The sequence below is a fragment of the Dermacentor albipictus genome, chromosome 1, assembly GCF_038994185.2.
Source record: "Dermacentor albipictus isolate Rhodes 1998 colony chromosome 1, USDA_Dalb.pri_finalv2, whole genome shotgun sequence".
In the NCBI taxonomy this organism is placed as follows: Eukaryota; Metazoa; Arthropoda; class Arachnida; order Ixodida; family Ixodidae; genus Dermacentor; species Dermacentor albipictus.
In genome coordinates this window covers 484594804-484622021 of record NC_091821.1, presented here as the reverse complement: position 1 = coordinate 484622021, position 27218 = coordinate 484594804, and the positions used below count along the sequence as shown (strand labels likewise).

At 46.7% G+C, this 27218-nt stretch overlaps 2 protein-coding genes across 3 annotated transcripts in view; one reads left to right on the top strand and one right to left on the bottom strand.

Moving 5' to 3' along the window:
• The first annotated feature begins 3090 nt into the window (after positions 1 to 3090).
• The window catches only part of LOC139054867 (transformer-2 protein homolog alpha-like), a 35594-nt gene continuing 11466 nt past the window's right edge, over positions 3091 to 27218 (top strand). Inside the window, exons 1-6 of one of the 2 annotated variants that reach the window (XM_070532542.1) lie at positions 3091 to 3296; positions 10759 to 10943; positions 14253 to 14333; positions 14676 to 14690; positions 17589 to 17640; positions 26749 to 26877. In XM_070532542.1, coding sequence (XP_070388643.1) covers positions 3282 to 3296; positions 10759 to 10943; positions 14253 to 14333; positions 14676 to 14690; positions 17589 to 17640; positions 26749 to 26877 — 477 coding nt within the window. In that variant the 5' untranslated portion in view covers positions 3091 to 3281. The remainder of the gene's footprint in view (positions 3297 to 10758; positions 10944 to 14252; positions 14334 to 14675; positions 14691 to 17588; positions 17641 to 26748; positions 26878 to 27218) is intronic. The other variant, XM_070532543.1, reaches the window with a different exon arrangement.
• On the bottom strand, positions 20295 to 22097 carry LOC139055009 (uncharacterized). Its single transcript, XM_070532718.1, has one exon. The coding sequence runs from the start codon at positions 22095 to 22097 to the stop codon at positions 20295 to 20297; it is 1803 nt and encodes a 600-aa protein (XP_070388819.1).

The following is a 27218-nucleotide window of genomic DNA, read 5'->3' as shown; positions in this document are numbered from 1 at the left end:
ATCTCCTTTCTCTTACAGCCTTCTAAATCATTCTTTTATGGAGGTCACACATCATAAATACTTAGGGGTTACAATAACAAACGATTTAACCTGGTTGTGCATATTGCAGACATTTGTTTCTCATCATTTTCCAAGCTGTGCTTTCTGAGGCGGAAGGTTAGAGGCGCTCCAAGTAAGGTTAAACGTCTTGCATACATAACATTTATTAGATCAAAATTAGAGTACGCGTCAGTCTTATGGGACCCGTTCATAAAGAAGGACATTTACCAGCTTGAGATGGTGCAAAGGAAAGCGAGTAGGTTTATTTATAACAAATACAGAAGGCTTGATTCATCTACGACACTAATGAAAACAAATAACATCGAACTACTTCAAGTACGTAGGAAAATGCCCCGTTTGTTGTTCCTGCATAACCTTTTAGCACATAAACTAAACATTTCGCATCCCACAGTACTTAAACTGCTGTCGTCTAGACGCACACACCCCACAGGAAGTCATTTACTGGAACCAATTTTTGCATGAACTGAAACATTCAAACACAGTTTTTTCCCGAGGACCGTTTCCGACTGGAACTGTCTTCCGGGGGCCACAGTCCCCTAATTTTGTTAAAGCTCTAGAATAGCATTTGTTAGAGTGAATGTGTGCTGTATATGGTGTGTATACGTGTATACATATTTTCTTCTTGTTTATTAGCGGAAATCTGTTAAACTGCCGTTCTTTCTTTCTTTTTATGTCACAGTGTATTTCCATGCCTTGTATTGCCCCTCCTGCATGGGCCATAACTGTTGGCCTGCAGTATTCTGAAATAAATAAATAAAGATCCCGCCCACGATTGCACAGAGCCTATTTAAGGGGCACCGAAATGTACTTTTAAACACTTCATGCTCTTCTCATTTTCTTTCGTCAACCTTTGAATAAACCGTGCAAGTTTCGCACTAGAAATCGTCTCGCCCTTGCTTGGTCGCCATGGTCTACCGGATGCCTGCAGCCCGCCGACAACGCCACGCTACCCAATAAGGAAAAGTCGGTCGAGCTTCGATAGGCAGGCACCGCTACTTCTCGGCAGCAGTACGATACGCTACCCTGGAGTACGCAACACTGTGGAGACACTCCTCGTTGATGTTCCGCAATTCTCCTCGCACGGGCGCGGTATGGTGCACCAGTCGCGGGGCGCTTTTTTCGTTGCAGGGTGCTTTGGTAATCGCAACGATAGATGGTTTTTTTTTTACAAGTATTGCTCCAGGAGGGCTCGTGTAATGGCTAACAGAGGCCTCTAGAAAGCACGTGACATTACAAGTGTTCCCGTTGCCGCTTTGGTGCCCTGGAGGTGCCGTCAATATTACGAAATGAGGACACGTTGTTACAACTAGTAAATAAAATCTAATAAAGAAATACAATCACGCCGAGGCGCCAACTTCTGGCGCAGCGCTTATGCGCCCGAGTGAGAATTACGAAACGCCAACGAGGAATTTATCGGCCCACGTACAACTACGATCAAAGCGCATGTTAAACATCCCCAGGCGACCTAAAGTTATCCGGAGCCATCCACTACGACTTTCCTCATAGCTTTAGTCGCTTTGGGACGTTAAATACATTAATCACCGCAAACCAAATCAATACTTGCGGGCGTACATTCGAAGCTGAACGACTGCATCCGTAAGTCATAGTGAGCCTTGCAAAAGCGTCGAGAATGTGCTAACTTCTGGTGGAGATCAAAACATCGCATGAATAAAGTCGCTTTTATGTCACAGGCCAGCTGCAGATGCGTACACTTTCGCCGGAAGACGAAACTACATGAAGCAAAGAGAGCACATTCGAAAAAAAGCCAACTGAAACGCTCTAAAAGCACGCACAGCATGAACACACACTTTTTCGAAGCAGGCGTGAACTAGGCTCAAAAGAAGAGGTTGTTAGGAACCGGGTCAGGGAACCGTTAGGAACTTCACAAAGCCGTGCGTTTTTTGCCACTTCCTCGAAGTCAGCCGGCCCGATCCTATGTATCCACACTTTTCGTCTGTGCGTTGCGCTCGCCGGATGGCAAAGAAAGAAGCCTTTTGCCGTCGTGTCAGTTGCGGCAACCAAAGGCGTAGCAGCAAGGCATCACAATTAAGTTCTCGTCCCTAACACCTCGATTTGTTCCGCTAACGCACTCGATCAGTCCGTTTGCGCGTACTTTCGTCGCGCAGGGCCAACAATGGCGGTCGGAGCGCGCTGGAAAAAAAAATTATACAAAAGCGCGGCGCCTGCTTCTAAGTGACATAGATTGACCAATGGGGAGTGGAGGAGGCTGGGGCGCTGAGGTGACAGGAGGCGTGGAGGAAGAAACGTCGGGGAGAGCGGGGTGGGGGAAAGAATGGCCCAGGCCTACTTTTGGAAACTTGAGGGGTTTTATTAGGGAGTAAAGTGACTGTATATGGCTCCCCGCGAGAGCCATATACAGTAACTCTATTAGGGAAGGGCGAAAGAGGAATCAAGCTGCAGTACGCGCCTCATACATGACTCGTTTCGACGGTGGTATTATGTTGTATCACTTTATTAATTCCATGGCAAACGCTTCACCGTCGACAGCCATAGTGAAATGGGTTCTGCCGCAATTTATTTCCTCCCCCCCCTTTTATATTGCGAAATTTCAAAGTAACCTGTTGTTCAAGCGTAGACATTTTCTACCTGTAATGACTGATGCAGAGTAGTTGCACCAATGAATGCTGCAAGTGCTTTGGAAGTTCGTTATTTTGGCGTTTCCGCGCGCGAAAGTGAAAGGAACAGTCGTATTATAAATATAATAATAAAAAAACTGTATCCTGATGTGGTCGTCTTGCCAGCAAACTGCAATCTTGGTCTGTATGCGTGTTTTCTCTTTCTTTACCGCTAGCTTTTTGTAGTTTCCCGCCAAGGACGCTGATACGCGCCTGCTCTTTCATGAGCGCCCAGGGTTAGAAAAAGGAAAGGCACAGGCACACAAGACAGACAGCCTAAAAGCGAAACCAACAAAAAACAGTATCCCATCGCTGCTGAAGCCAGCGCTGCGCCCTAGGGTTGTGGCAAACATAATCGCTAGTGACCGAAGCGCCGCGCTTTGCGAGCGTCGGTTGCATTCTACGGTAGCCATTTTGGAAGTTGCGAGGCACCGGTCGCCGCGTGCGTACTACTCGTCGCCGAAGCGTCGTCCATTGCTGCGCGTAGTTGCTGTTCTTAGTGCCGTACCGCCTGCGTTGTGCGACGTCCCCAGGTTCGTTGCTTCGCCGAGCGCGCAGGACGTACCGGCTCCACCGAGGCTGACCATGAGCGACCGTGAGGTGAGCGGATTCGCGAACGTGGCTTCGCCGCGCCCGAATGCGCGGCGTGCCCGCCCCGATGTTGAGGAGCACGAAAACTAGCTTAGCTAGTCTGTCGTTGTTTCCCGCAATTTTTTGTTTTTTTGAACAGTGCGTCAAATCAAAAGTTGCGGCGCGTTTTTATTTTCGCACGAGGCGTTAATGAATATTTCGAGCATGATTGAGTTTCCGTATGGCTTGCTGGGTGCGGAAGCAGTCAATATGGCGCGCACAAAGCCGCAGTTGAGTGCGCGCTGCGACATTTCCTTGCGGTACGTCATTCGAGCCCGGTGCGGGAGCATGATCGGCGGTACACGTATCGGACTGAAACGCCTTTGCAGTACTCCCTCATTACCGTCTTATCGCTGTATCGAAAGCGGCATACTAGGTTTTACGTAATCGTATTTTATTCTTTTGCCGCCATATTAGGGTCCTTTATTATATATTTTTCCTTTCGCGTGTTTTTCATTTATAATTGTACGCTTGGCAAACGAAAGCTATGTGAAAGCTTATGTCGCACGGCCGCCGGTTCTGACCCATTGTGCCAACAAGGCATCGGAGCGCACGTGTTCGATGCGCGAGACTTCCAATTTGTGTCGCGCTCGCCAGCACGCGCACGCCGTGTTCCCTGTTCGGCCATTTTGTTGGGTGCACGCGGCACCTAAGATATCTTGTGGCTATTATCGGTACGGGTGTCCGTTCGCCTGAAGGTCGTGTCGCTAGGATGCGCCTGCGATGCGCAAGCGGAACCTTGAGAGGCTTGAGAATCGATGCGCGTGAGAGAGCTCGAGAAAATTGAATAAAGTGCGCTGTTCATTTGATCCTAAGGCAGCAGATCACTTTCTTTATTGGACACGTGCTATTAAACTGACGGAGCCTTGCGAAACCTCGCAGTTAGCTGGGCCTTTAGCGTGGACTCGTGAGAAGCGTGCAGGGCAACTCGTGCTTTTAGTGCTGTAAGTCGAAAACTTCGGAATGTTGCTGCCTGTCAAGTGCCTGGTGTTATTGTTCGTAGACCCCATCGCTGATCGTCACTTTCCCTGTTGTTTATGTATAGGGCGAAAGAAAAATGAGTCTGTATGGTAGATTTCTTAGCATGATGTTGCCAGCTCGAAGCAGGCGCAGAAGGTTCTCGTTTACTTGAATGGGACGAAACCTAATGTGTGTGTGTGTGTGTGTGTGTGTGTGGCTTTCCGCATTGTTACGCATAATGGTGCGTCATACTAGCCCTCATGACTTGCAATGGGCAGTATACAGGCAGCGTTAACCCTCGATAAGCTTTTCGTTTTTTTTTTTTGGTAGGCCAAGCCTTAGCATAAAATGCTGCCAGGCATAGGCCACAGTGACACAAGGCAGCTGTAATGCACTGCGATCAGGCGACGTACTCCAGTTGTAGCTGTAGAGCTTGCCTGAAAAACTGAATAGATATGAAGTTGCCTTTCTCTGCTTTTTTTTTCTGTTGCATTAATGGAGCAGCTGCAGGAAAACATTATCGGCAGCATGATGTTGCAGCTGCTCCCAAGCATGGTATAAGACTTTTTGCATGCATTGGTTCAGCTGGCAAACGCAAGAATTCCTGAGAAAAAATACAAGAACAAATGTGCGCACAATTTTAATGAAGTTCGCATAAATGTACTATGTGGACCAAAATTCTTAAATGTATTGTGCTAGCTTCTGATACTAGGACCTTGCTGGAGTAGATCTATGCATTAAAAAAAAAAAGACAAACGGAACATACTTAGGCCACCGATCCAACAATTTGATCAAATGACATTTATTGTGGCCTGTTTTTTTCTCAGTCCATCTGTGGAATAAAAACTGTTTAAATTGGGCAGGTTCAAGATCTCTGGATCTGGTGAAAATGACACAAAAACGAAGACTGCACGTTTGAAACTTTTATTGTAACGCTTCATCTGGGCCCTGGCCAAGATGTTACTTAATATGCAGCCTTTTCTGTAATTGTGTGCATGCGTGTGTGTACATTTGTGTGTATGATACCTCTTGTCTACACGCATTACAAAGTGCAAGTACGTGGCAGGTGCAGACTGGAGGATTTGCAAAATTATTCAATAAAAGATCACTATCCAAGCACTCTGTACAGATCGTCAACCAGCAAAGCTGAAACGTTTTCCCTGGTGTTTTATCACTGGATTAATCCCGACGGTTCACTAAGTGATGGCTTGGAAGGCTGCTGGATCCTCGGTATGCAGTTCCTGCTTGTGTTCGGCTGCACGAGCCTGTTTTTGTGCCTGGGCTGCAGCATCAGCAGGGCATAGACGAGCTCGTTCCCGGTTTTGCTCGCGACGTTGCTGATCGAAAGCTGCCTGCTAATAAGGACTACCTGTGACATGTGTCCTCATTTCGGAGCCGGAGAGAGACTGCTATGCGTGCACTTAGCTGCGACGGAGAGCAAAGGCATCACTACTGGCGCAGCTAATCCAACACCACCTAGATCGCACAAGGCCTTTTCACTCCCATCCATGACGTCATGTTACCTAGCCTGACTGCCATAGAATCTAAAGGGTATGCTCCTAAGTAGCCTACAACCACCCAATTTGGCAACAGTGATATTAACGTCACCGCCTTCATCACCCAAGCCTTGTCAATGGAAATTTCGGGCCAGGTAGCGTGACATCATGGATGAGAGTAAACAGGCCTTGTGCTAGCTACTAGATGGCGTTGGCTAATTGCGAATCTTTCTTTTGCGCATGGTCATGGGGTTGCGCCAGAGGAGCTTTCGGTGTACAGTCCACCAACAGACGGACATACAAACGGCTGGCCATATACAGCTTCACTGTAAAACTCATCCACAGTTCTAGTGCAAAGTATTTAAGCATCTAGAGAGAAATGGCAATACAATTCGCTTTGAATTGCGACGTTTCCAAAGTGGCATTTGTGCTGACAAGTAGCGAGACGACTTTTTTCATCACGCATAATGGATGGCTTCACTGACATGTCACCGAAGTGCATTATGTATGCTCCGCCGTGTTAATGTCATTGGTCAAGTGCAGTGCCATGTAAGTTGCAATGAAAAATACAACATCACACAAGGGGCTGACACAAGTGTAGAACTAACGGTGACAGAAACATGAATACATTTACGTTGCCCATACACATAAAAAAGTTCTATAAACGTAAGCAGCCAATCATCGATTTCTAAGCTGTGTAGCATCAGACACTGTCTGCAACACCTGTTGTGAAACGTATGAAGAAAGTGTGTGCCATCTTCTAAGCAGTCCTTGTGCCTTAAGAACACCTTTGTACTCTATAGCCATAAGATGCATTTACTCTACATAGTGTAGAGATAAATTAGGAGGCTGCTGCCATTTTAGGGGAGGTCTGATCTATTAAGCGCTTATTTTAAACATCACCTGGCACGTGATCGGAGATGTTTGTTCGATACGCGTTCCGTTTGGTTGCTGCAACATAACAAAGTGGCAGTATGCAAAATTTGTGATAACAGGGCGGAGAGAGCAGCCAATCGCCAAGGGGTGAACTCCCCTAAAGTTTACTCACCTTGTTTGTCTTCCAGTGAATGAAATCTTCATCTAAAAATTTTTTTCTGCTGAAGCTTTAACACATTTTCAAACAGTAACACATGTGACTACTACAATTTATAACTTAGTTTCTCAGTGTCGTGCCTAGGTGGCCTCGTGCACAGCAAGGAAAAAGAATGACTGGAACAGTGGTGCACTTTTCAGGAGGCATCAATAACATTTTATTGGCTCGCTGGCACCTGATGTTGGGGTTGAGTTCGCCGCACAACCAACGCCCTTTTTTCGGAGAAACAAAAGTAACGTCGGAATTTGCCTTCTGCCATTTGTTCAAAACGCCTTTTGCACCTCCACTGTTCTCGTTCCTCCTCAAGCAATGCCACTGCAACAACCGAAGTTCTCATTGCAAGCGCCATTTTCTCGGATTAAACTATGGATTGGATCCGAACATGCCATTCCGCGACTGAAGTTGCTGTTTGGATCCAGTCCCACCAGACGTGCCATGCGAAGCCGACATCCAACGAGCTTTTGATCGCCGCAAACTTCCCAACTCCCATCGTGTTCAGCACCATGCAGGCGATGTGCTCCGTTGCAAGAGGATTGGCAGGAGCGTGTCGTCGTTTTGACGTTGCCAAAACAGTGGCCGCGGCTGGCGACGTCGATGTGGAGTAGGCCAATCGCGCTCGCCAGTAACCGAACGAATGCGCCGAACAACGATCTCCGATCGCACCCCTGGTCTGGCTGATGAACCAATTCCCATAATACATGTGAATGGAATACAACAGAACCTACCCACATGCAATGAACCGACCACAATATTTAACTTTGCATTTGTGCCACTCGTGCGTAGTGCCATTGTAAATTTTTCTACTGCAGCATATATGTGGCCTAAGTTGTTTCTTGTTTAAAAAAATTTTTACACTGTATTGACTTTCCGCATTCTTCATGCAATTTGGCATCGTGTGCAAGTAAGGAATTCTAGCAACCAGCTTTTCATTGGCATTAATCTCCATTGGGATTAAAAGGATTGCTCCCAAGTACTCAGAGTTCTGTAATTGAGTGAAGCCTATGTGCCTTGTAGATAATTTGACAGTCTTATGTTCTGTGGAGCTGCATTTCAAAGGTTTGTCACCTAGTGCGAACAAGGCTTGCGCAGTACTGACCCCGAACATGTCATGGCTGTTTTACTGACTTGGAATGACCGGAGCGGAAATCCTGAAAGGTTTTCGCCAACCTCGTTGAATACAACCAAATGAACATTGCCCCCAGCTTGAATACCGATACCTAAAAACCAGATGGATTGTTCCCTGGCTACTTCGAATGCGAAGCTCAGACTAGAACCTTTTTTTTTTCAAAGAGACCCTGAAATGATTTTGATGGTTGTGTACGAATGTGCTGCATCAGTAGGGTAAGTCCTTCTAATCATTAAGGTGGATTTAAGTGCCCAATGTAAGCTGCGTAACTAATTATAAGGTTTCAAATATAGCCATTGCTGCCGATGGCAGCGGCACAGCCTCCCTCCGTTTTCAGCTGTCCCTTCCCACACTTGTAAACGTGGGTTTAGTGACATTTTGGGCAAGCAAACAGATTAGATGCCTACGGTACATAATTGGGGATGCCTGAAATGTGCCGCTACTTTAAGCTTATATTTAATAGCATACCTATGCATGGCAATTTGTGTACCCTCAAAAATAAGTACACAAATGCATTACAACTAGACCTTTCTTCAAGCTAATGGCTTGCTTCCGCCTGAAAATGCACATAATCTGCTACAGCTCTGGCAATGGCAGCCGGTGAGACGCGGAGGGTTTCACACGTGAAAGTAGGAGCAATGATGTCTTCTTTGACGGCAGGAACATGCTACCAGCGCTGTACTAAGCTAGTCTTGCTCTGCAGGTGTGTGTGCAGGGAGTCGACTGCACACTAGAAAAAAAATGCTGCACGTCTAGGTTAACACCAACCTCCTTTGTCGACACAGCGATCAGCCAGATCTTTTTTAGAAAAGGTGCTTTTATCGGTAACCGCACGTTCAACATTTGCCAAAAAGCCTAGCATTGTATAGAATTTGCCCAGAATGATAGCAGGAAAAATATATTAAAAAGCCAAGCTCTAGAAAAGAAGTGTTGCGGAGGCAATTGAACGTGCCTCTGCAACATGTCAGAACATCAGTCAGAAAGCCGCCATCTTGAGTTACTTTGGTGTAGTGGTGTCGTCTCTGCCTCCCGCTCGGAAAGTGTGGGTTCGATTCCTGATGTCAAGTGTACTTGTTTTCCCCCTGTAGTTTTTGTTTTGAATTCTAGAGTACACATAAATTACCCATTTCACCACTTTCACAAGTTGGTAGTAGCTCTTTTTTTCTGTCTTTAATGTTAGTTTTTAAATTTCTCCGCATGTAGTCCAGGCTTAAGGAGAAAAACTGCTTAGGAAAGGGATGTGGGAACATGCTTGATTCAAGTCAACTGGAAGTTGACAACACTTGTCACCGCATGAAGGAGGTGATGGGAAACTGAGGGCCCAGTTTTCATTAGTCATCAGAAGCCAACAAGCGACACCAAGGAAAGCTGAGGGGAAATGCATGTACTTATTAATTGAATTTTAAAAAATGATGAATTGGTTAAAATGAAAGCGGATGAAGTGAAAGTGGATGCCCCTCTGTGGCCACAGAGGGGCACGAAACCACACTTCCGCATTACGCGTGCAATGCTCTTATCATTTGAGCTACCTGGCCAGTCTTCCTGTCTGCTTTCTAGGGTATTTATTTATGTTCTAGAACTAAACCAGGCAGTGTTGGGCAGCGCCACACCTCGGCCTTGACGGCGTATGTGGCACGTCCTTTTTTGGCGCAGGCCTCGCAGGTCTGTGTTCAATCAATGAGACCATGCATTTTCCCAATGCTGACTTGGTGTCTTTGTTGGCTTCTTATCGCATGGAGGAGGTGGGACGTAGTGATGGCTGCATGGTGTAAAGGCTAAAGGGCAATGTTGCGGCTTGAGGGAATAGTGATGTTTAAACACTTGTAGCTGTGTTATAGTGTGCTGACACGAAATTGTTGTGAGAAAGCATTTCTAAAGAGTTGTCCTCTGTATCAAGGCATACGACAAAAACTGTTTCAGGGACCCTTTAATAATTTAATCACATACTCCCTAGTAACCAAGCATCTGTTCGCCTGAGAAAAATCAAGGGAATCCTCTACATAGCACGTTTTTACACCTTCCTAGGAAACTTCGAGGTCACAATAAATCCCAGTGAAGTATATTTTAAAAAATATTTGTGCATTGTGGGAACCAGTAGCTGTTCTTAACCTCACTGTAGGAACACTTTCGCCACACCTAACTAAGTCGAAGCTAATACAGTGACAAAAGTTCAAGGCCTCCCCATGGAAACGCACTTCTCTGGAAAAGCTGTCATACTGCACGGACCTGCTCATGCCCCAACAGAGTGTCATGCACCAGAGAGCAAAGCAAATGCATATATGCTAAACGCTGACAAACGGGTAGGGAGCCCCATCCGTTACGAATAGGATAACGTCCCCGGAATTGTTCAAGCTGGAGGGATCCTCGATGCATAGATATTTTTTTGCCATTATCTGGTGATTGAATATTTACATGTCTCGTGCTTGGGAACTATTACCTGAAATGGATAGCCTTTTTTTGTGCATTTTGACTTTAAAGAAATTTAATATTGAAAGTGTCCCTTTTCATTTTGTTTCAGAGTGCTTCATTGTAAATCTTTTTTCAAACATATTGGTAAAGTTAGGAGCACATACCGTATGCATTCCTATCCTGCTTTTGCATTTCAGTGCAACAAGTTTTTGCAACTAGTATTTTTCTTGTGTGAGTAAGGTGACAAGGTTAGTGCATGCATTGTTTTGTTAGTGCAATGGTGGTTGCTTCGCAGTGCATAAGTCGTGTTGTCCATCCTTTCAACCGTGTCTGTTGTGTCCTGTGCAGGGCACCCCTGAAGAGGAGGCCGTGGAGGAGTACCTCCAGGACAACGCTGGGGGAGAGGAGGAGGAAGAGGAGCCGGCTGCAGAGAGGGAGGAGGACGACGATGACGGTGGCCGCAAGAGTCACGATGAAGGAACGCCTGAGGAGGACTCCCGCAGCGACCGCCGCAGGCAGCGCTCGCGCACCCGGTAAGCGCTCGATTTGTGTGCTGTCCTAGCTGACCTTGTGTCCTTGTGTAATGCGATGTGAACACTTTAAGTGCTGGCAAAAAACAAAAAAAAAAACAACTGTGTTAAAGAAATGTATATGACGTGGCATAGGAAATTCATAACTTGTGTTAAATACACATTTAGGTGCTAGCAAAAGGTCCTGCTTATCTAACGTCATGCACTGCTGTGCCGTCGCAGAACTATCGTGGTAGTTGGCGACACCAGTCACTGGTTGAGTCTATAGCACAGAAGACACTGCCGTCACTGTCAATGCTTTCGTGCAAAAGGAAATGATCTTAAAAGCTTCATGACTTGATTAAATGAAAGCCTCACTTTTGCAGGTGCTCACTGTGCTACCTTCTGGCTATGCCACTGCTAATCTACAATAAACACATAGGCAAAAGAATTTGTGGAAACTGCGCAATGGTAACAGAGGTAGCAGGCGTTTGACGGATGACTATGTGGCTGCTGCGGTTTCCTGCTCACCTTCACTACTCTCCTCACTGACTCTCTCCACTTCACCGCCTATTCTAACCAACACTTAGTGCAGAGAAAACTATGGGTCACGTCGGCACACTGGAAAAAGGCTCCTTTATTGTTCCCCCCAATGGCTTTCTGTGCAACGCCAAATTAATGGGAAGATAAAAGCATCTGGCACACAGCGGGCAAGCTCCCCTCCATTCTCATAAAAGTCTGCCCTTGTCATGTTGGTGCTGTCGTCCCTCGTTGTTGAAGGAATCGACAGTGTTTACCCATGGTGACATGACTTGGAGCCCCCTGTTGACATCATGTGGGGGGAAGGGCCAGGAGAGGAGCATGGAATTGTTTTTTTTTGTTTTTTGGATTTGTGTCGTGCCCATGCCACCTTGATCAAAGACGGTCATTGTGGCATTCTGTACACAATGCACATGCATTATTATTCGAAATCTTTAAAAAAAAAATGTCAGGTGGTTCAGGTGCCCGTGACCTTTCTCATTCTCTAACGCAAGTGTATTATGACCTTAAGGAGTTCATAATTAAATTCCGCCTGTAGGGGCTTCATTAATTTCCAGACAATTGCATAATGGCATTTTTTTGCTTGGGAATAGCAGAGCGTTGCGAATAGCAGAGTGTTGCGAATAGTGAGCGGTTAGTGTACGCATTACTGCAATGTTTGCCATGTGAAATTCCAGCTGTGTTTGCAACGTTGCTGTCGCCACAGTGGCTGCAGCTCTGCAGTAATGGTGGTCATGTTATGGCAATAAAATTACTAAAGCCGTATAAACCGATTTCTATCTTGATGCTTTCCTCTGCTTATTCGAGCCCCAGCCAAACTGTATCACTTGAGGCTTCTGCCTTCAACATGCATGAACTGCAAGTACTAGTAGGTGTAAGCCCTCTAGAGACAGCCATGTGGCACGCACCGCACTCTGACGTGCAAGTGACAGCTGTAAACGAGCACTGGTCAAGGGAGTTAAAATAGTATTGGCTGCCTTCCAGAGGACTCCACAATTAAGAAAGTGCAGAATACAAGTACAGAAGTACAGAATACAAATATCCAAGAGGTTTCTTTAGGTAGTTCTCATGTGGTATAAGAAACCCAACGCAGGCATTTATTCAGCCATCGGTGCAGCGGCTGAAAGCCACATAAGGAACATATCCAGCGAGCTTGGAGACCTACCGTATTTACTCGCATAATGATCGCACTTTTTTGTCAGAAAAAATTGACGCAAATTCAGGGGTGCGATCATTACGCGGGTTAAATTTCCCGCGGAAAAAAAAAAATTTTTTTTCGTCCCGCGTTTGCTGCGGGATGCGGGTGCGGGACACCAAAACAAAAATGGCGGCCGGCGGAGCAAGCCGAACGCGCCGAACGCGATCTTTTTTTTTCTTCTCGTGAGTACATTACGTGCATTGAAACAGTTTCTTCCATGTCAGTGATGAATAATATCGTTAATATCGGCAATTTTGCGGCAATAACGTAGCCATGTCCACTTTGAGGGGACAGAAACAGATGGGCGCGCTTAGGTGCCAGTGACAGAAACCCATGGCCGGCGTGCTGCGGAAACTGCGGCACCTGTTTTCACTACTATCCTAACACGGCACGTTTCCGCTAAGGGTGGGCGAATATCTTAGCCGTGTAACAAGCGTCGGCGTATGAACAGGGTACACATTTAACGTATCAGTGTAAACGTGGCTACTATCATTGCCGCGCGCGATTTGTTGCGTGCTCACGAGTGCAGATGAAAAGAATCGAAAGGCGCCTTTATTGTTTTTGTTGACTACAACCATTATAAAGCCTACCCATAATAAAGGCAAGTTTGGTTGCGCGGAAAGTGATGAAAGTAATGAAATGAGGCGTCTACTTAAGCATGTTTGGTGCGTGCAGACGAGTCGTTCGCGTAGCACTCGACAGATGGTAAGCGCAATCATTATTAGCTAGACTTGGCACACGACATATCGCTGCGGCAAGTTCAGGGTGCGATCATTATACGGGAAATAAAAAAAATCGAATTTTGACGACAAAATTCAGGGGTGCGATCATTACGCGAGTGCGATCATTATGCGAGTAAATACGGTAGATGCATGGAGTGCAGGCCATTCGTTCCTGTTTCACTTAGCCCTTCCCAGGGTAATAAGATTAGTCCTTTGCAGTTGCCTCTCTGATTGCACAGTGTGTTCTCGCCTCTTATTAGCCTGTCTGAAGCTTTCAGTGCAGCATTGAACATCGCATTTATCTGTGCATTAGTGATACCATCGGACCACCACACCACAATCCTTTATCTAGAGGAACCCTTGCACAGTCAGACTTGAGCATCCACTTATGGGCTCCATCCAGCCCAGCTGTCTCAGTGTAAGCCACCCCTATGAGAAACCATGCTCCATTTGGTGTGCATTTTGAATTTCTACCTTTAAATGACTGTAATTCATGATTGTTTGCTCATTAAAGGAATTGAGGTCTCTCATCTTGATTACGGAGCTGGCTGCCATGGTGATTTCACCGTTGCCTGTCTCAGACACCTGTTGCATTCATGTGATGCGAGTGGTGTTAATTAAATTGATAAAATGGAACAGAATTGCCTTGCTAAATTGCAGAAAAAATATGAGTGGTGCTTAGGGGTACTGAGATCAGGATATGAAAAAAAAAAGGGGGTTGCACCATTGATTTTCTTATATGAAAATCCATCTATCCATTTTACATCGAGGTGTAAGGTCTGTTCTCATGGTGAAGGTCGCAAATGCACTGCTGTCGTTTGAGTGATTGAGTTGACCCAGTCAAGCTCACTTTTGCACGTCATGGTTCTGCAGGAGTCGATCCCGATCAAGGAGACGTCACCGCCATTACAGTCGCTCCCGTTCCCGGTCACCGAGGCGCAGCAGATACTACTAGTGAGTGCTCATGCTTTGCTGTGGTTTTTGCTTGATTGACCAAACCATTTAAAACTTGTTTTTGTTAGGGAAGAGAGAGGTTGCATAGAAAGACTGGGAATTCTTAAGGAGAAATTCAGCTAAAGCTGATAACAAGTGTGCTGCGTGCTTGGGGGAAGCCACGTCAAAGATAACGCCCTTTAGCTTTGCCTAAATTTTTTTGTGAGCAAACAAAAATAAATGCTCTCTCTTTGAGGAAAAGTGTGCCCTCTAAAACTTAATACCAAGCTAGGTGCACCCAATAACAAGGGTGGCAGTCCTTTTACATTGTCTGACTGTGGCATTCTTTTTTTCTCTTTGCAGCTCTCGCAGCCGAAGGTGAGTGAACTGCTGGTCTTGGCATAAATGTAGCAATTTTTATGTTAACTCACCTGTGAGACTCGACATAAATATGAGCAGTATTAATGACTAGGTGAGCAGGTGATTGCGCAGTCCACATTCTTTTAAAGGACAAAAAAAAGTGTCAGGTGTGCTTGGTCATTCCTTTCATGTTGTTTGTACCTTGTGTTAAGGGTAGAAACCGGTGACGGAAACGGATCTGCTTAGTGAATGTGCACATTTTTTTTGTGTAAGCACAACATTGTTCTGGCATTGTCCACTGCAGTGACGGTTGTGAAAGTGGGACGGGACTGTTGCAACTTCTTCGGGCAAACCATTGTGCCGACTTGTTGGCAAACTCAGCAGTTTAGTCACCTCCAGTTGTTTACTTCTGACTGATAGCCTGAGTTTCGCTCAGGCCATTGTGCATGACTTGGCTAGAGCCGGTTGACACGTACGTCCAACTGGTTCCTTTTGCGTTCCAACTGAATTTGGAGCAATGCAGAGCCCGTTGGAGGTTGGTGCCAGAGAAAGGGTGCCCTAGCCAATGTTGCTGGCTGCTCCCGAGCAGTTGGAGTAGCCATGGGATTGTGTTTGTCGGATCTACACTGTGCACCAACCTTGAGCGTGAGAGCGCCTCCCGAGCGCTCGGAGCTGGAGCGTCACTCACTGAATGATCCACGCAAACGTGTTCCTCGCGCTTGATTTCGACCAGCCGAATGTAAACTGCGTTGGGCTCTAGAAAGCTCGATAGGAACCAGTTGAGTGTACTGTTACTATGGCACCCTGAAATGAGTCTCACTTAAGGAATATCGTCAGGAGGCTTAAGGGGGGAGGCTACCCTGGAGACCGAACTTTCTTATTTTTTAAGATATCCAGATGAAACTTTCAGGGTATGTTCACACCACCGAACTATGAGGAACTGCAAAGTTTCATGAAGATATGTTTATTAGTTCCAGAGTTATTGAGGTTTAACTAGGTGATTCATGTATATGCCTGAGGAAAAGCCTGGAGAAATGCCAGGACATCGTAGGAAGCTGAAATTCACTGTGATGATCCCTTGATAGATATCCCAGGGGGCTAAAGAGCCCTTTTCTTTAATTTCCCCCCCAAAAAATTTTAAGATAACATTGAATTTGATGTAGCCAGTAATGACCACATTCATCAAAAATTAATTGCTTATTATAAATTAACTGCGCCAACTTTCAAAAAAAGCAGCCTGTTACCCCCTGGCAAAGTCACTCAGGAACAGAATAAAAAAAACGGCATACAAATCTGACAAGCGGTTCTTGAGATATCGCTTTCCCCAGCACCACTACTAGCGAAAAAATACATTCCGAGAAAACAGGCCTTAAAGTTGAACACACGTGTGTTCTTATTAGAAAGCTCCTGCGGAGCTTCTAATTAGCTCTTGCGGCTCCAGGCACACTCAGTTAGTCGGATTTTCGACTGGCGACAGTCGAAAGCACAGTTTCGCCGCTGAAAAGCGTCTACGCAGTCGGCACTCTCTGCGGAAGATAGGAAGTTCGATGCTCGTACAAGACGCATATCGCGCTCCCGTGCACCGAACATCTGCACTGTCTTGGGCTTTGCCGGCATCGCGTGCAGCGAAGAACTAGCGAAAAAAAAGAAAGCTGAGCAAATAATCTAAAAGATAGCGCTAGGCGATAAACAGCTCGAAAGCAGGCGAGCAAGGGATGCGAGCGCGCCATCACAGGGAGGAGCCGCCGCCGCCCGCGCAGCAGCCAATGGCAGGCGCGCTTTAGCCCGCGGGATTTGAACGCGCTGCTCCGGCCAATCAGCGCTCCGCATCACATCGCGGGAAAACGCCAATAGTGCCTCAACCGCGCCGACGATGCGATTTTGCAAGGCGGCAAAATAGAGACAAAGAAACCACGGTCAAAACGACACCAAGATGGCGAGGGCAGGCCGCATGGTCCGGGAATGGCGCGCGCAGCGAAGTTTGACTTCATTTCGGCATCTGCGCGTGTTTTGTGGGCCGCGGTGGCCTCAAAAGTAGCGTTTTTTCTGTACTTTACGGTTGAATTAGGTGCTGATAATTACAGAACAGGTAGTTTATGAGACATACAACCCAAAAATAAGGTTTTTCAAAAATCGACTTTTTCGCGATTTTTCGGTTTTCAAGGGCCGCGTCCCCCCTTAAGCTCGTACCTGCCGAGTCTAGTGGATTTGTCTAAGCGTCTCCGACAATTAGCCATTTAAAAGAGGCACTGATCTCGAATAATCTTTCATGTAGAAATATGAATTGTGTATGGTGCATTTGAGTAAACTGAGAACAAAAATGCATAGCTTAAACCTTTCTGGGCCAATGATTCCTGTATAAGGACTTGCAGGAAATGTGCAACATCGAGAAAAAGAAATGAGAAAGCTATTCCCAGAAAGGTGAGCGTCAGGAATGCTAATCGTGTAATTTGCCAACTTTGTGCTACAAATAAATGTGGCTGTCCCTGATATTTCACAAGCACGTCCGTGTGTTGCATCACATTGAGGTTAGGCCTCTGTTGGAGCCCGCGGCCTAAGCCCCTGTGCCTTGGGTGGTATTAAAATTTTCAAATCTGGCATTATTTAGAACCATTATGGTTGAGAATTCAAGGAGTCCAAAGAGTCACATGCTTCCTACAACGCCTTGGATTTCTGGCAGCTCATACGATAAAAGCCTTCGATATATTTCCCCAAAACACCAGTGGGAATTCTTTTACTCCATGTTCTCTGTTTATATGACGTAATATAAAATTTTCTCTTCTTTAAAAACATTCAGACCAGAAAGAGTTAAGTGTGGATTTGCGGGCTGACAAGCTGTGAGCTTGAAATTGTGCTGTAAGGCTCCACACATTTGGGCACCTGCTGTGGTGGGGCTGACTTGCTTCTTTGTTGCAGGAGCCACAGTCGTTCCCCCATGTCAAATCGACGACGCCACGTCGGAAGCCGGGTGAGTGGATGCCCTTGTGTCGTTTGCAGCCACACATTATGCTGCTGAAGTTCATTATGAATGGAAAGACAGTTGTTTCCAAAGTTCGCACTGTCCAGAACAGATGTTTACTGAGAGCCTGAAGGGGCCCTGAAGCACCCCTTGGGCTTCGTGAATTAACATACCGTAAAAACCGGACTATAGGTCGGACCGGAATATAGGTTGACCCCCCAACTAAAGAATTCTGAAAATGAAAAAAAAAGTCTTTTTCAACGGCAAAAGTACCAAAAGACACCCTTACCTTGAAACAAATGCGACTCAGCCGGTTGCACAATGGTGGCAATATTTATTTAAACACTGCTCGCATGTGCTGTGCACCTGGCCAAGTTTTTAACAGTATTGCGCGACCATCGACCCACGTGCTTGTCGGCACCCTATTAACGGCGCTGAGCGGCGAAACAAACAAGATATGTGCATGTGTATACATGCGCTTGCTTACTTTCGCTATTTTGCCGCTTCGTGCTGTGATAAGGTGCTTAGTCAAGCGTCAGTCGCTTTTATTCCTATCTCCTCCGTCAATGTAATGGTGATGGAAATAAATCATTATTCCTTTAGACGACTGCTATTGGCCAGTAGCTGACATAAAGCTGCGGTCCGCTACATGGCCTAGATACCGTGGCCACCGTGGGATGCTGCCATGAGTCCACTGGCTAAGCGCACTGTGGCTCGCAGAGGACAACCACGTTTCGCTTATTAGCGCATCCTAGGCACCAAAGGTGGACGTCGTGGCGTTTACGTTATCATCCAAAACGAAATTTGAACTGTGTGCCATGGAGACATTTAGGAGGTGAAGCATTGTGGGCACGCCCCACTGCGTCGTAGCCTTTGCAGTGCAAGGCATTGGAGAAAGAAAGCGAGCACTGCAGAGGCAGTGTATGATTTCCAATAACTCTGCTTCTGCTGAAGGCACTGAAGTACTTGTTGCGGCAAAGTATTTCTGGAATACAGTCAAACCCGACTATATCGAACCCGTTTACATCGAATTACCCCGTATATCGAACAATTTATGAACATTGTATTGCTAAAATGAGAATATATAGCAAAAAATACTAATATATCGAACAAAAATAGCAGCCGCGCTTGATATATCGAACTTCAAGCCGCGCAAAACTGCTCCAGAAGTTGGCTTTCCCGCGTGGCGGCCGGGCGAGCTGCGCCAACATCCATCCCCCCCCCCCCCCACTTGGCCAAAGTGGTTTAGCCCAACAGCGCTCGCACGGCGCTGCTAAAATAGAGTCCCAGCGCTGCTCTCGCTCCCTCAGACAGCCACCCAGCCACCCCTAGCAGAAGTGGTTCGACCGCGCACTCTGTTTACTCGCAGCCACGTGTATGTGACTCGCGCGACTGGAACGACGTCAAACAAGAAACAATTCAGAACTGCTTCCGTCATTGTGGACTCTCTGCTTCCGGCGAGGCTGGCGCGAGCTCATCAAACAATCACCATGAACCCCTGGATAGCGGTGAACCGCTGGAGGAACTTGATGAGTTGTTTAGCCAGCTTGCCGAGTTCCCGGGTGCTGTTTGTGATGGGACTGCAGCAACAGACTTCGTCTCCGTCGACGACGATGTTCCGACAACCGGAGAGCTCGCTGACGAAGACATCATTGCCGACCTCACTAGGGATGCCGCCGGCGACAGTAACTGTCAGGATACGACGAGTTCGTACCCGCCATCGTGTTCCGACGCACTTAACGCGCTGAGCGTTGTTCGCCGTCACTGTGAGTCAATAGAAGGCTTTGGGCTCAGCTGTTCTCAGTCGCTCGATAACGTTGAGAAGTGCATGCTTAATAATGCTTTCAAAATCAAAAAGCAGAAGAAGATCAACGACTATTTCTCGCATTAATAGTCCCACCGTACATGTTTTTATCAAATAAAGAATGCTTTTTACTGAGGTGCGGTTTGTACATTGCCAAATTTGTTAAAAGTTGTATTTCGAATTACACGATATATCGAAGTGATTCCCGTTTTTTTACGAGTTCGATATATCCGGGTTTGACTGTAGCCTATTCTCACTTCAAATGCCTTTCTCCACTTTGATAAAAAAGCGGTTCAGGGCCCCTTTAAGGGAGGAGGCTACCTTCGAACACCAACTTTTTTGTTTCTTGAGATAACTGAATGAAATTTTCAGGGTACACTCATGGCATAGACATATGAATAACTACAAAGTTTCATGGAGCTACGTACACTGGTACTCAAGTTACAGGAGTATATCAGAATGGTTCACATAGGTTCCTTATGACATGCCTGGAGAACTTGCAAAATGTGTTAGCACTGTCAAATTCAATATGAAGATTCCTGAATAGGTACCACAGGGCAAGACAGAGCCCTTTTTTTTAATTTCCTTGCTGAAAAGTTTTAGCACAACATTGAATTTAGTGTTACTAATTAGACTTGCATTAGCCTAATTTTGATTGCTTATAATAAATTCCAGACTCAATAACTTGAAAAAGTGGGCCTGTCTTGCCCTCATAAATTTATTCAGGCACACAATAAAAAAAACCTGGTGGGAATCTGATTAGCGGTTCCAGAGATACTGCTTGCATAAGCAGCCACACCAGGAAAAAAATTCATTTCGAAAAAACGGCCCTTGAAGTTTTGACACAACATTTCTTGGTCTAAAATGACCCCGCAGAATAGTTTGCGGTGTCTTTGCAGGCTTTCTTTCTCTGCCGCCTCTCAGTCTTCGCTTGACCTCGCTTCTCAGCCTTTCCCATGCGCAGGGCATCTTTTTCCACGGCTCGATGGATGGCTAGGTGGCCAGGTGTGAGCCCCGCAGACAGAGAAATTTCTTTGGTGGCCCTTTGGTTTCCAGCATTATACCGCATCACTGCATCATTCAGTGCTGACTCCACTGCAATCAGGGATGCATGCTGCTCCTTGGGCATCAGTGACCACAGAACAGAATGAAATGATTCCGATGCATTTTGAGTCTTCGCTCCAAGGCACCGCTGAAGAAGGGAAGGCTCGGAGAGGCGCTGATAAACAGGCAGCATAGCCTCAGCGACATAGCCTGGCAGATTGTACCTGTGCCTTGGTTGTGGTAAGCCATTTGCCTCAGCAGCCTTGTGGCGGCACCATGAGCCAGCGCCCTCTGGGCATAGGTCATGGTGAGGCTCCGCATCGGTGGATGTGATGTGATGGTAGGACGCCATCACTGCACGCTGCATTGCTGCCGCGTCATTCGAGTTGTTTCTCAAAGCCCAGCCATAGTAATCCGTCAGCTTGTCGATCAGAGCCTTTGTCAACCTTCCTTTCCCTCCCAATGCCTTATCACTCTTTTGCACTAGGTTGCGCAGTGCAGCCCCCATCCTTTTCTGCACGTGATTGAGGCATTCTTCTTTGACAACTGGGACTAGCCCATAAACATTCTCCTTCACAAGGGCAGAGTAGGTGGCACTGTCTCCATCGGACACAATCGTTGTGTAACGGAGGTTGTGCTTTGTCAGTGAACGGGCGAAAAGGATCAAGGCTGCCTCGACCTCCATCCTTCCAGACTTCGCATCAGTGTTTCTTTGGCAGATGTGCTGCTCACGCCAGCTTGAGTACTCGGAGTCTTCTGGTTTGGGTCCTGTTTGACACCCGAGGCACTGGTTTGAGAGGACAACTGCATCCAAGATGAGGCCAGTGTGATACTCTATCACTGCCCCAACTCCAATGTGGGATGTGTGTCCACGCTTGTGCCAGGTGCCATCATAGACCACAGTAATGTCTCTGGTAAATCCTGGGTCCATTCCCTGGTAAGCCTTTTTCACAGCAGCTGCTGATTCTGAATAGAAACTCTCCATGCGTTGAGTCTCTGGGCCCCTGAATGTCTTCTTCAGATGTTCCTGGTACGTCTTGTGATGAAGTCCTCTGTGAGATACATTCATAGCAGCCCAAAAGTCATTTACAGCTGTCTGCCCCTTACCAATTTGCTTCATAGCCATAATGGCTCGGATGTTCACCTCAAAAGCATTTCCTGCGTTCTGGCGTGGTGAACTCCAAGAATTAGCAATAATCCCACAATGTGGGCATACCAACTCAAGCTTTGTAGCCAGTCCGAACTGGGTACCTTGTTGAATTGTCAGTCCAGTTGAAAGGCAGCGCTGGCACAAGGTTTTGGAGAGCAGGTGGCCGAACACACACATTTGCACAAGGCAAAATACCTCATCTACGGTAGTAGCAGTGGCAGGTGCGGGATCGGGCGACATCGCTTGAAATTTTCGTAGCGTCGCGGGCGTGGCACCAAGTTTGTTTTTCACAGCATTACGTTGTGCCTCCGCCGCCTCTATCTCCTCCGGCGTCAGAAAGTGCGTTTTCACGCGCACGGTCGACGATGTGTCTTTGCTCACGGCGACAGACGCGAGAGAGGGTGCCGTGATCGCCGAGGTTGATGCGGTCAGGACAGCAGGCACACTTGCAACGCCGTCTCCTTGCATTGCTGACTCGGAAGGTACGGCACTGGAAGTGGCAACGCGGACTTCTTCTAGCGGTGTAGCAGAGGCAGCACTGCAGGAAGCGTCTCCGCAATCGCCGGCAACGCGCTTTGCCAACTTCGCCATGCGGACGGCATTCATAGAACGACGCCGCGCACCGAACGCATGTTGCGTTTTGAATTTCCGCTTAGGGACCATCGTGAACGGACGCGCGACGATCCGTAGGGTGCACAAAACCGTTCAAAACACGCCACAAGAATCCCGACGGTAGCGAAGACAGCGATCTCGAAAATGGTGAAGAGTAAAGCGAGCGCTCAAAGAACGCCGTCAACGGAGCGAGCAGCGGCAGACGACGCGCCGGGGGAGAGACCACGTGTCAGCGTTCCCAGCAGCCAATAGCAGCCACGCTCTCCCCCGCGTTCTCCAGGAGCGCGCGCTTCGTCCAATCACAGCTCGAATTCGAGACGCGGGAACCTCAAACACTGCTTCGAGGCCTCCAATCTCGTGCAAGCCATGCTTCTACCATGCCGCGGCCGCCGCCGGCGAAGGCAACACGGGAAAGGGCAAGCATTCACAAGCAAAACAAGACCAAGATGGCGGCGCTCGGTTCAGCGGCATGGAAATGGCGCGCACGCGATGTTTGGTTATTTTCGCCGTTCGCTCGCGGCTCGGGGGCTGCCGTGGCCTGTTGTATATCGAATTAGAAGCATTTCCATGGTGAATTAGGCGTTAATAATTACAGGAAAGGTAGTTTACAACACGTATAGCCGAAATATATACTTTTTGAAAATTCGGTTTTTTCGCGATTTTTCGACTTTTGAAACCCGCGTCCCCCCTTAAAAAGGGGGATACAATTACAAGGATGGCCTAAGGCAGATTACTGTAAAAACTACAATACAGTGAAACCGTGTTGCTACAAACACCACATTAACCTTTTCAGAGATCCCCTGCTGACTGCTTAGTTTCAGTGCAAAAATATTCCAGTACTACAAACTTCACAATACCGAAGTTTTCAGAATAACGGTTGTTATTCAGTTTCCCTGTGTTGATGCCTCAGTAATATGAACTAATATCCAGAAATCTGGGAATTCTTAGATTTTGGTGTATTCTTTGCGGCAGCTGCAACAGTAGGCTAGCGGACGACAAGGCACAGAGAGTAGATGTCGTGGCACATAGGTTCGGCCGTGCTTGTGCTTTGACATAGTTCAAGTGTCCACCTCGCGCGAGACAGTTGCGGTGTTCACGGCTAAAAATGTGAAAAACAAACAAAAAGCAAAAAACATTGCCCTTTGGAGGCGACATGGAGCTACCTTTTTTTCAGTAGTTTTCTTGACGTCAGCGTCTGTGCGTGTCACTCGTTATACGGTGCTGCAGTGGTGCATAGCGGGGGAATCTGGAAAACAATAGGCATGCTGAGAGCCAACAGCGATGTTTTCGTGGATAGCGCATATGGTCACAACTTAAGAACTGATGGGTTGATGGGCAGAATGGTTAATTTTGGGGCTTCACTATAACGATCTTTCAGAATAACATTTTACCGCAATGCCCTGAAGTTCATTATATTGAGATTTCACTATAGATAATCGTAAGAATATTCGTAAAAAACTGCCCCTCTTCTATGGCAGTCCTTGGCACAGTTTTGGTTTTGTCTGGCCATTTTGGGACAAAAGAAGAAATGTTGGTTTTGTTGTTGCCACTGCAAACATGCAAACCTTGCAAATGCGCTTTACTATTTTCGGTGTACAAAATTAGCAGGTGTACAAATTAGCATTGGGAAACGATGGGATGTAATATGCGAAAGTGAACGGAAGCATGGCACTACAGCACTGCTTTCGTTTCACCAAACGGGAAGTGAAATGATGCTACTGTTGACTTTCACTGACTCTTTTAGTTCGTGGCTTCTACGTAGTTCATACCAGCCTTGAATTTACTGTGGTAAAGTTTCTTTGCGAGTAGCGTGCACGAGTTCTTAGAACGATGCATTCGATTAATTGAAAAAGTGGTTTAATTTGGGGCTTGACTTTTCCCCGGGAGAGCTGCATTTTGCAAAAGTGGACAGTTCACGTGTGGTTTTCATCTGACAGTGAAAGCATGTTCAGTGAATAAAACGGATGTTCTGTAGATAATTGCATTGAAGAATTTTTGTTTAATTTTATTCATCTCCAAGCTAGGGAGCTAGGGAATATTGACCTATATTCCGCATTCACTTATGTTCAAATTTTTTACTGCATACGTATGTGAAGGAAGGTAGCCACCACAAAGTAACAAAGTAAATAGAAAATTTGGTTAATTTAATTGAGTTGAGTATTCTGCTGCTTTAACGAAGACAGGAAGCAACTTAAGCATTTACTTCAGTAAGGCCCCCACTTTTAACATCTTTTTTTACAGGGTGCAGGCCTTATACACAGCAGGCTTGCACCTACTTGCTAGACAGACTGCTGTGCAGAGTAATGGAACCACTAGCAGCTCACTGTGAACATGCACTTGTTCACTTGTCCTCGGCACTTCCAGTGCACTGGTGGTTTGATGATCTCTCCCGAGAGTCACGGTCCCAAAGCTAGTCGTCTTCTGTGCTGTCCATTACTGTTATAAATTCATGTCATATTATAACTCTTGATATCTGTCTGTAAGCAAAACCTCCCGTCACGCATTCATGGTGTCCAGAAAAAAATTTTTGTTGTTGACTCTGAACACAAACTTTCCGGACATATTCAATCTTGTGTGCTGATTGCGGTAAGCATTGCGGTTTGCTAAGACATTATGCAGTGAAAGCTAGTTAATTCACAACTCGTTAATTCGAAATTTCGGGTAACTTGAAGTAGCTGCCGCGGCCTGTCCAGCAATGTATTGAAAGCAATATGTAACACATCCCGGTAATTCACATTTAAATCCGTGCCGCCACCGTTAATTTGGACTTCGTGCCATCAGCATGACTGGAGAGAGACGCGTTTGCGCCTGGCCATGCATGGCCAACACCTCTGTTGCAGGTCGCTGCTCTCCCGGGACGTCCCGTATAAAGGTCAGGGGCGATAAAATCGTTGCCGTGCGCTGTATGTGCGAGAGAAAGCGTGCGAGTGTGTGCCAGTGAAGCCAGTTCAATCTCGTATGCTCGAGCAAGGAAGGCAGGGTGGATGCGTACCCTCTCCTGTTGTGTGCCCGAGGCACGGGGTTAAGGTGGAGGGAGGGGATTGTTTTTTTCCGGCCGCTGCAGCTTACGGCGTGGCCTTGCGGGCCCCGTATCTTGGAAAGTGACCTGCGACGTGGCCAAAGTGTGCCGCCACGTGGGCTTCGTCTTCAAAGTGATCTGCGATGTTTGCAGAGTGTGCCTACTGCCGGTAGCGTCGTATGCAATGGGCTTTCTACTTTTTGTTCACGTTAAGCGAGAGCTGCATGAAGGTCAATTCCCTCACTGCAACTACTGCGATTCCTCACTCCAGCGTTTTTCAGAGAGTTTCCGCGCTTATACAGCGAGATGTGTTCATGTTTACCTGTACGCATGGGACAGTTTATAAAGCCGCTAAAACTACTACCCTTACTTTGTATAGCTATCTATGGATTTGCTATTGCAATCGATGCTTCGCTTTTCGGGCAAAACTGTGACCTTTTTTCTTCTCCTAGCCAGTCGTAGTGACGAATGCGCGAATGGAGCAAGAGCCATCTTGACATCAGACCGCGTTAGTTGCCTCTGGTTAAGCCAGTGCTTTGAAGTATAGACGTTCACGCCAACGTGATGCAGCTTCTGTGCGCACATGCTCACGTCTCGTCGGACTATATGCGCCTTTACCGAGCAATTTTATGTGACTCGTTCGATTTTTGTACAATTCGAATAACAAGCTTTTACTGTATTGTAGATTTTGTGCACACACTGCCTCACCAGCATTCAGGCAAAAAAAATGGAAGAGAATTGATTAAGTTGAAGAGAAAAAGTCCCGATCCTAAAACTTAAGATGTTAAAACTATAGTTGAGAAAAACACACAAAACTAAAAAAAAATACAGCGAAAACTTGCATTTCAAGCTTCAAGACCTGTCACCCATGCCTGTGGCACTCCCTAGGTTCCTACGAAGTGTTTCACGATACGGCGAAGAGCTGAATTACTGCTGAGATTTTCGGCTCGGTCGCGTCTGCTTCGTCACAGTTGTCCACACGAGGGCTGCTCAATCCGCTTTGATGGCAATGTGGACGGAGCATTGCTGCGGCCATTGTCTCGTGAATGCTAGCTGTGAAGTGATCCCATTCGTGCGACTGATTCTTCCGTGATTCTTCCGTGATCATGTCTGCCGTGTAATCCAATTTATCAACATAACATTGCCAAAAAGGGAGGGGTTTATCAAACTGCTGACTGAAGATAGGACATGGACGAGTCGTGCATCTACGATGGGAGGCTGTTTTGGATCTTTTTCTTTGCGGGCTGTTGTAATTGGGGATGCATTTTATACGCGGTGGGCGATGTATACCCAGAAAGATACGGCACTTCGCGAGACCCTAGTAAACATTCCACGCAGTTAAAATGGTGTGGTTCCTTTTCAACTGCTGTAAGATGTTTTTAATGGTGCCTGCTATTCGACATGTGAATGAAAACACATTTCCTTCGATGAATATTGTCAGTGGCTGTTGGCTTCATTGGGTTATTTCTTTGAACCTATGCTTTGCAGGACAACCCCAGCACGAGCCGATGCCTCGGTGTGTTTGGGCTCAGCTTGTACACGCAGGAGCGGGACCTCAAAGAGGTCTTCTCAAAGTATGGGCCTTTGGAGGACGTCCAGGTGGTCTACGATGCCCAGGTGAGTGGTGCGTCTGTGCCCTCGATGCCGCGTTTGAGGGTACGGTCAAAAAAGGGGCCACGGGGAAGTTTTGACATTGCTTCAGCAACAGATGTAGGCAGGTTGAGCAGGCAATCTGCTTGCATAACGTACAAAGTGCGCATCGAAAAAAAAAAAGGAATGCAAAATGACAGAAAATTGAAAGAAATACAGCCGCTGCCAGGTTGAGCAGGCAATCTGCTTGCATAACGTACAAAGTGCGCATCGAAAAAAAAAAAGGAATGCAAAATGACAGAAAATTAAAAGAAATACAGCCGCTGCCGTACCCGTTTGTGAGCTGCGCACCTTTGCTGCACCTCCCT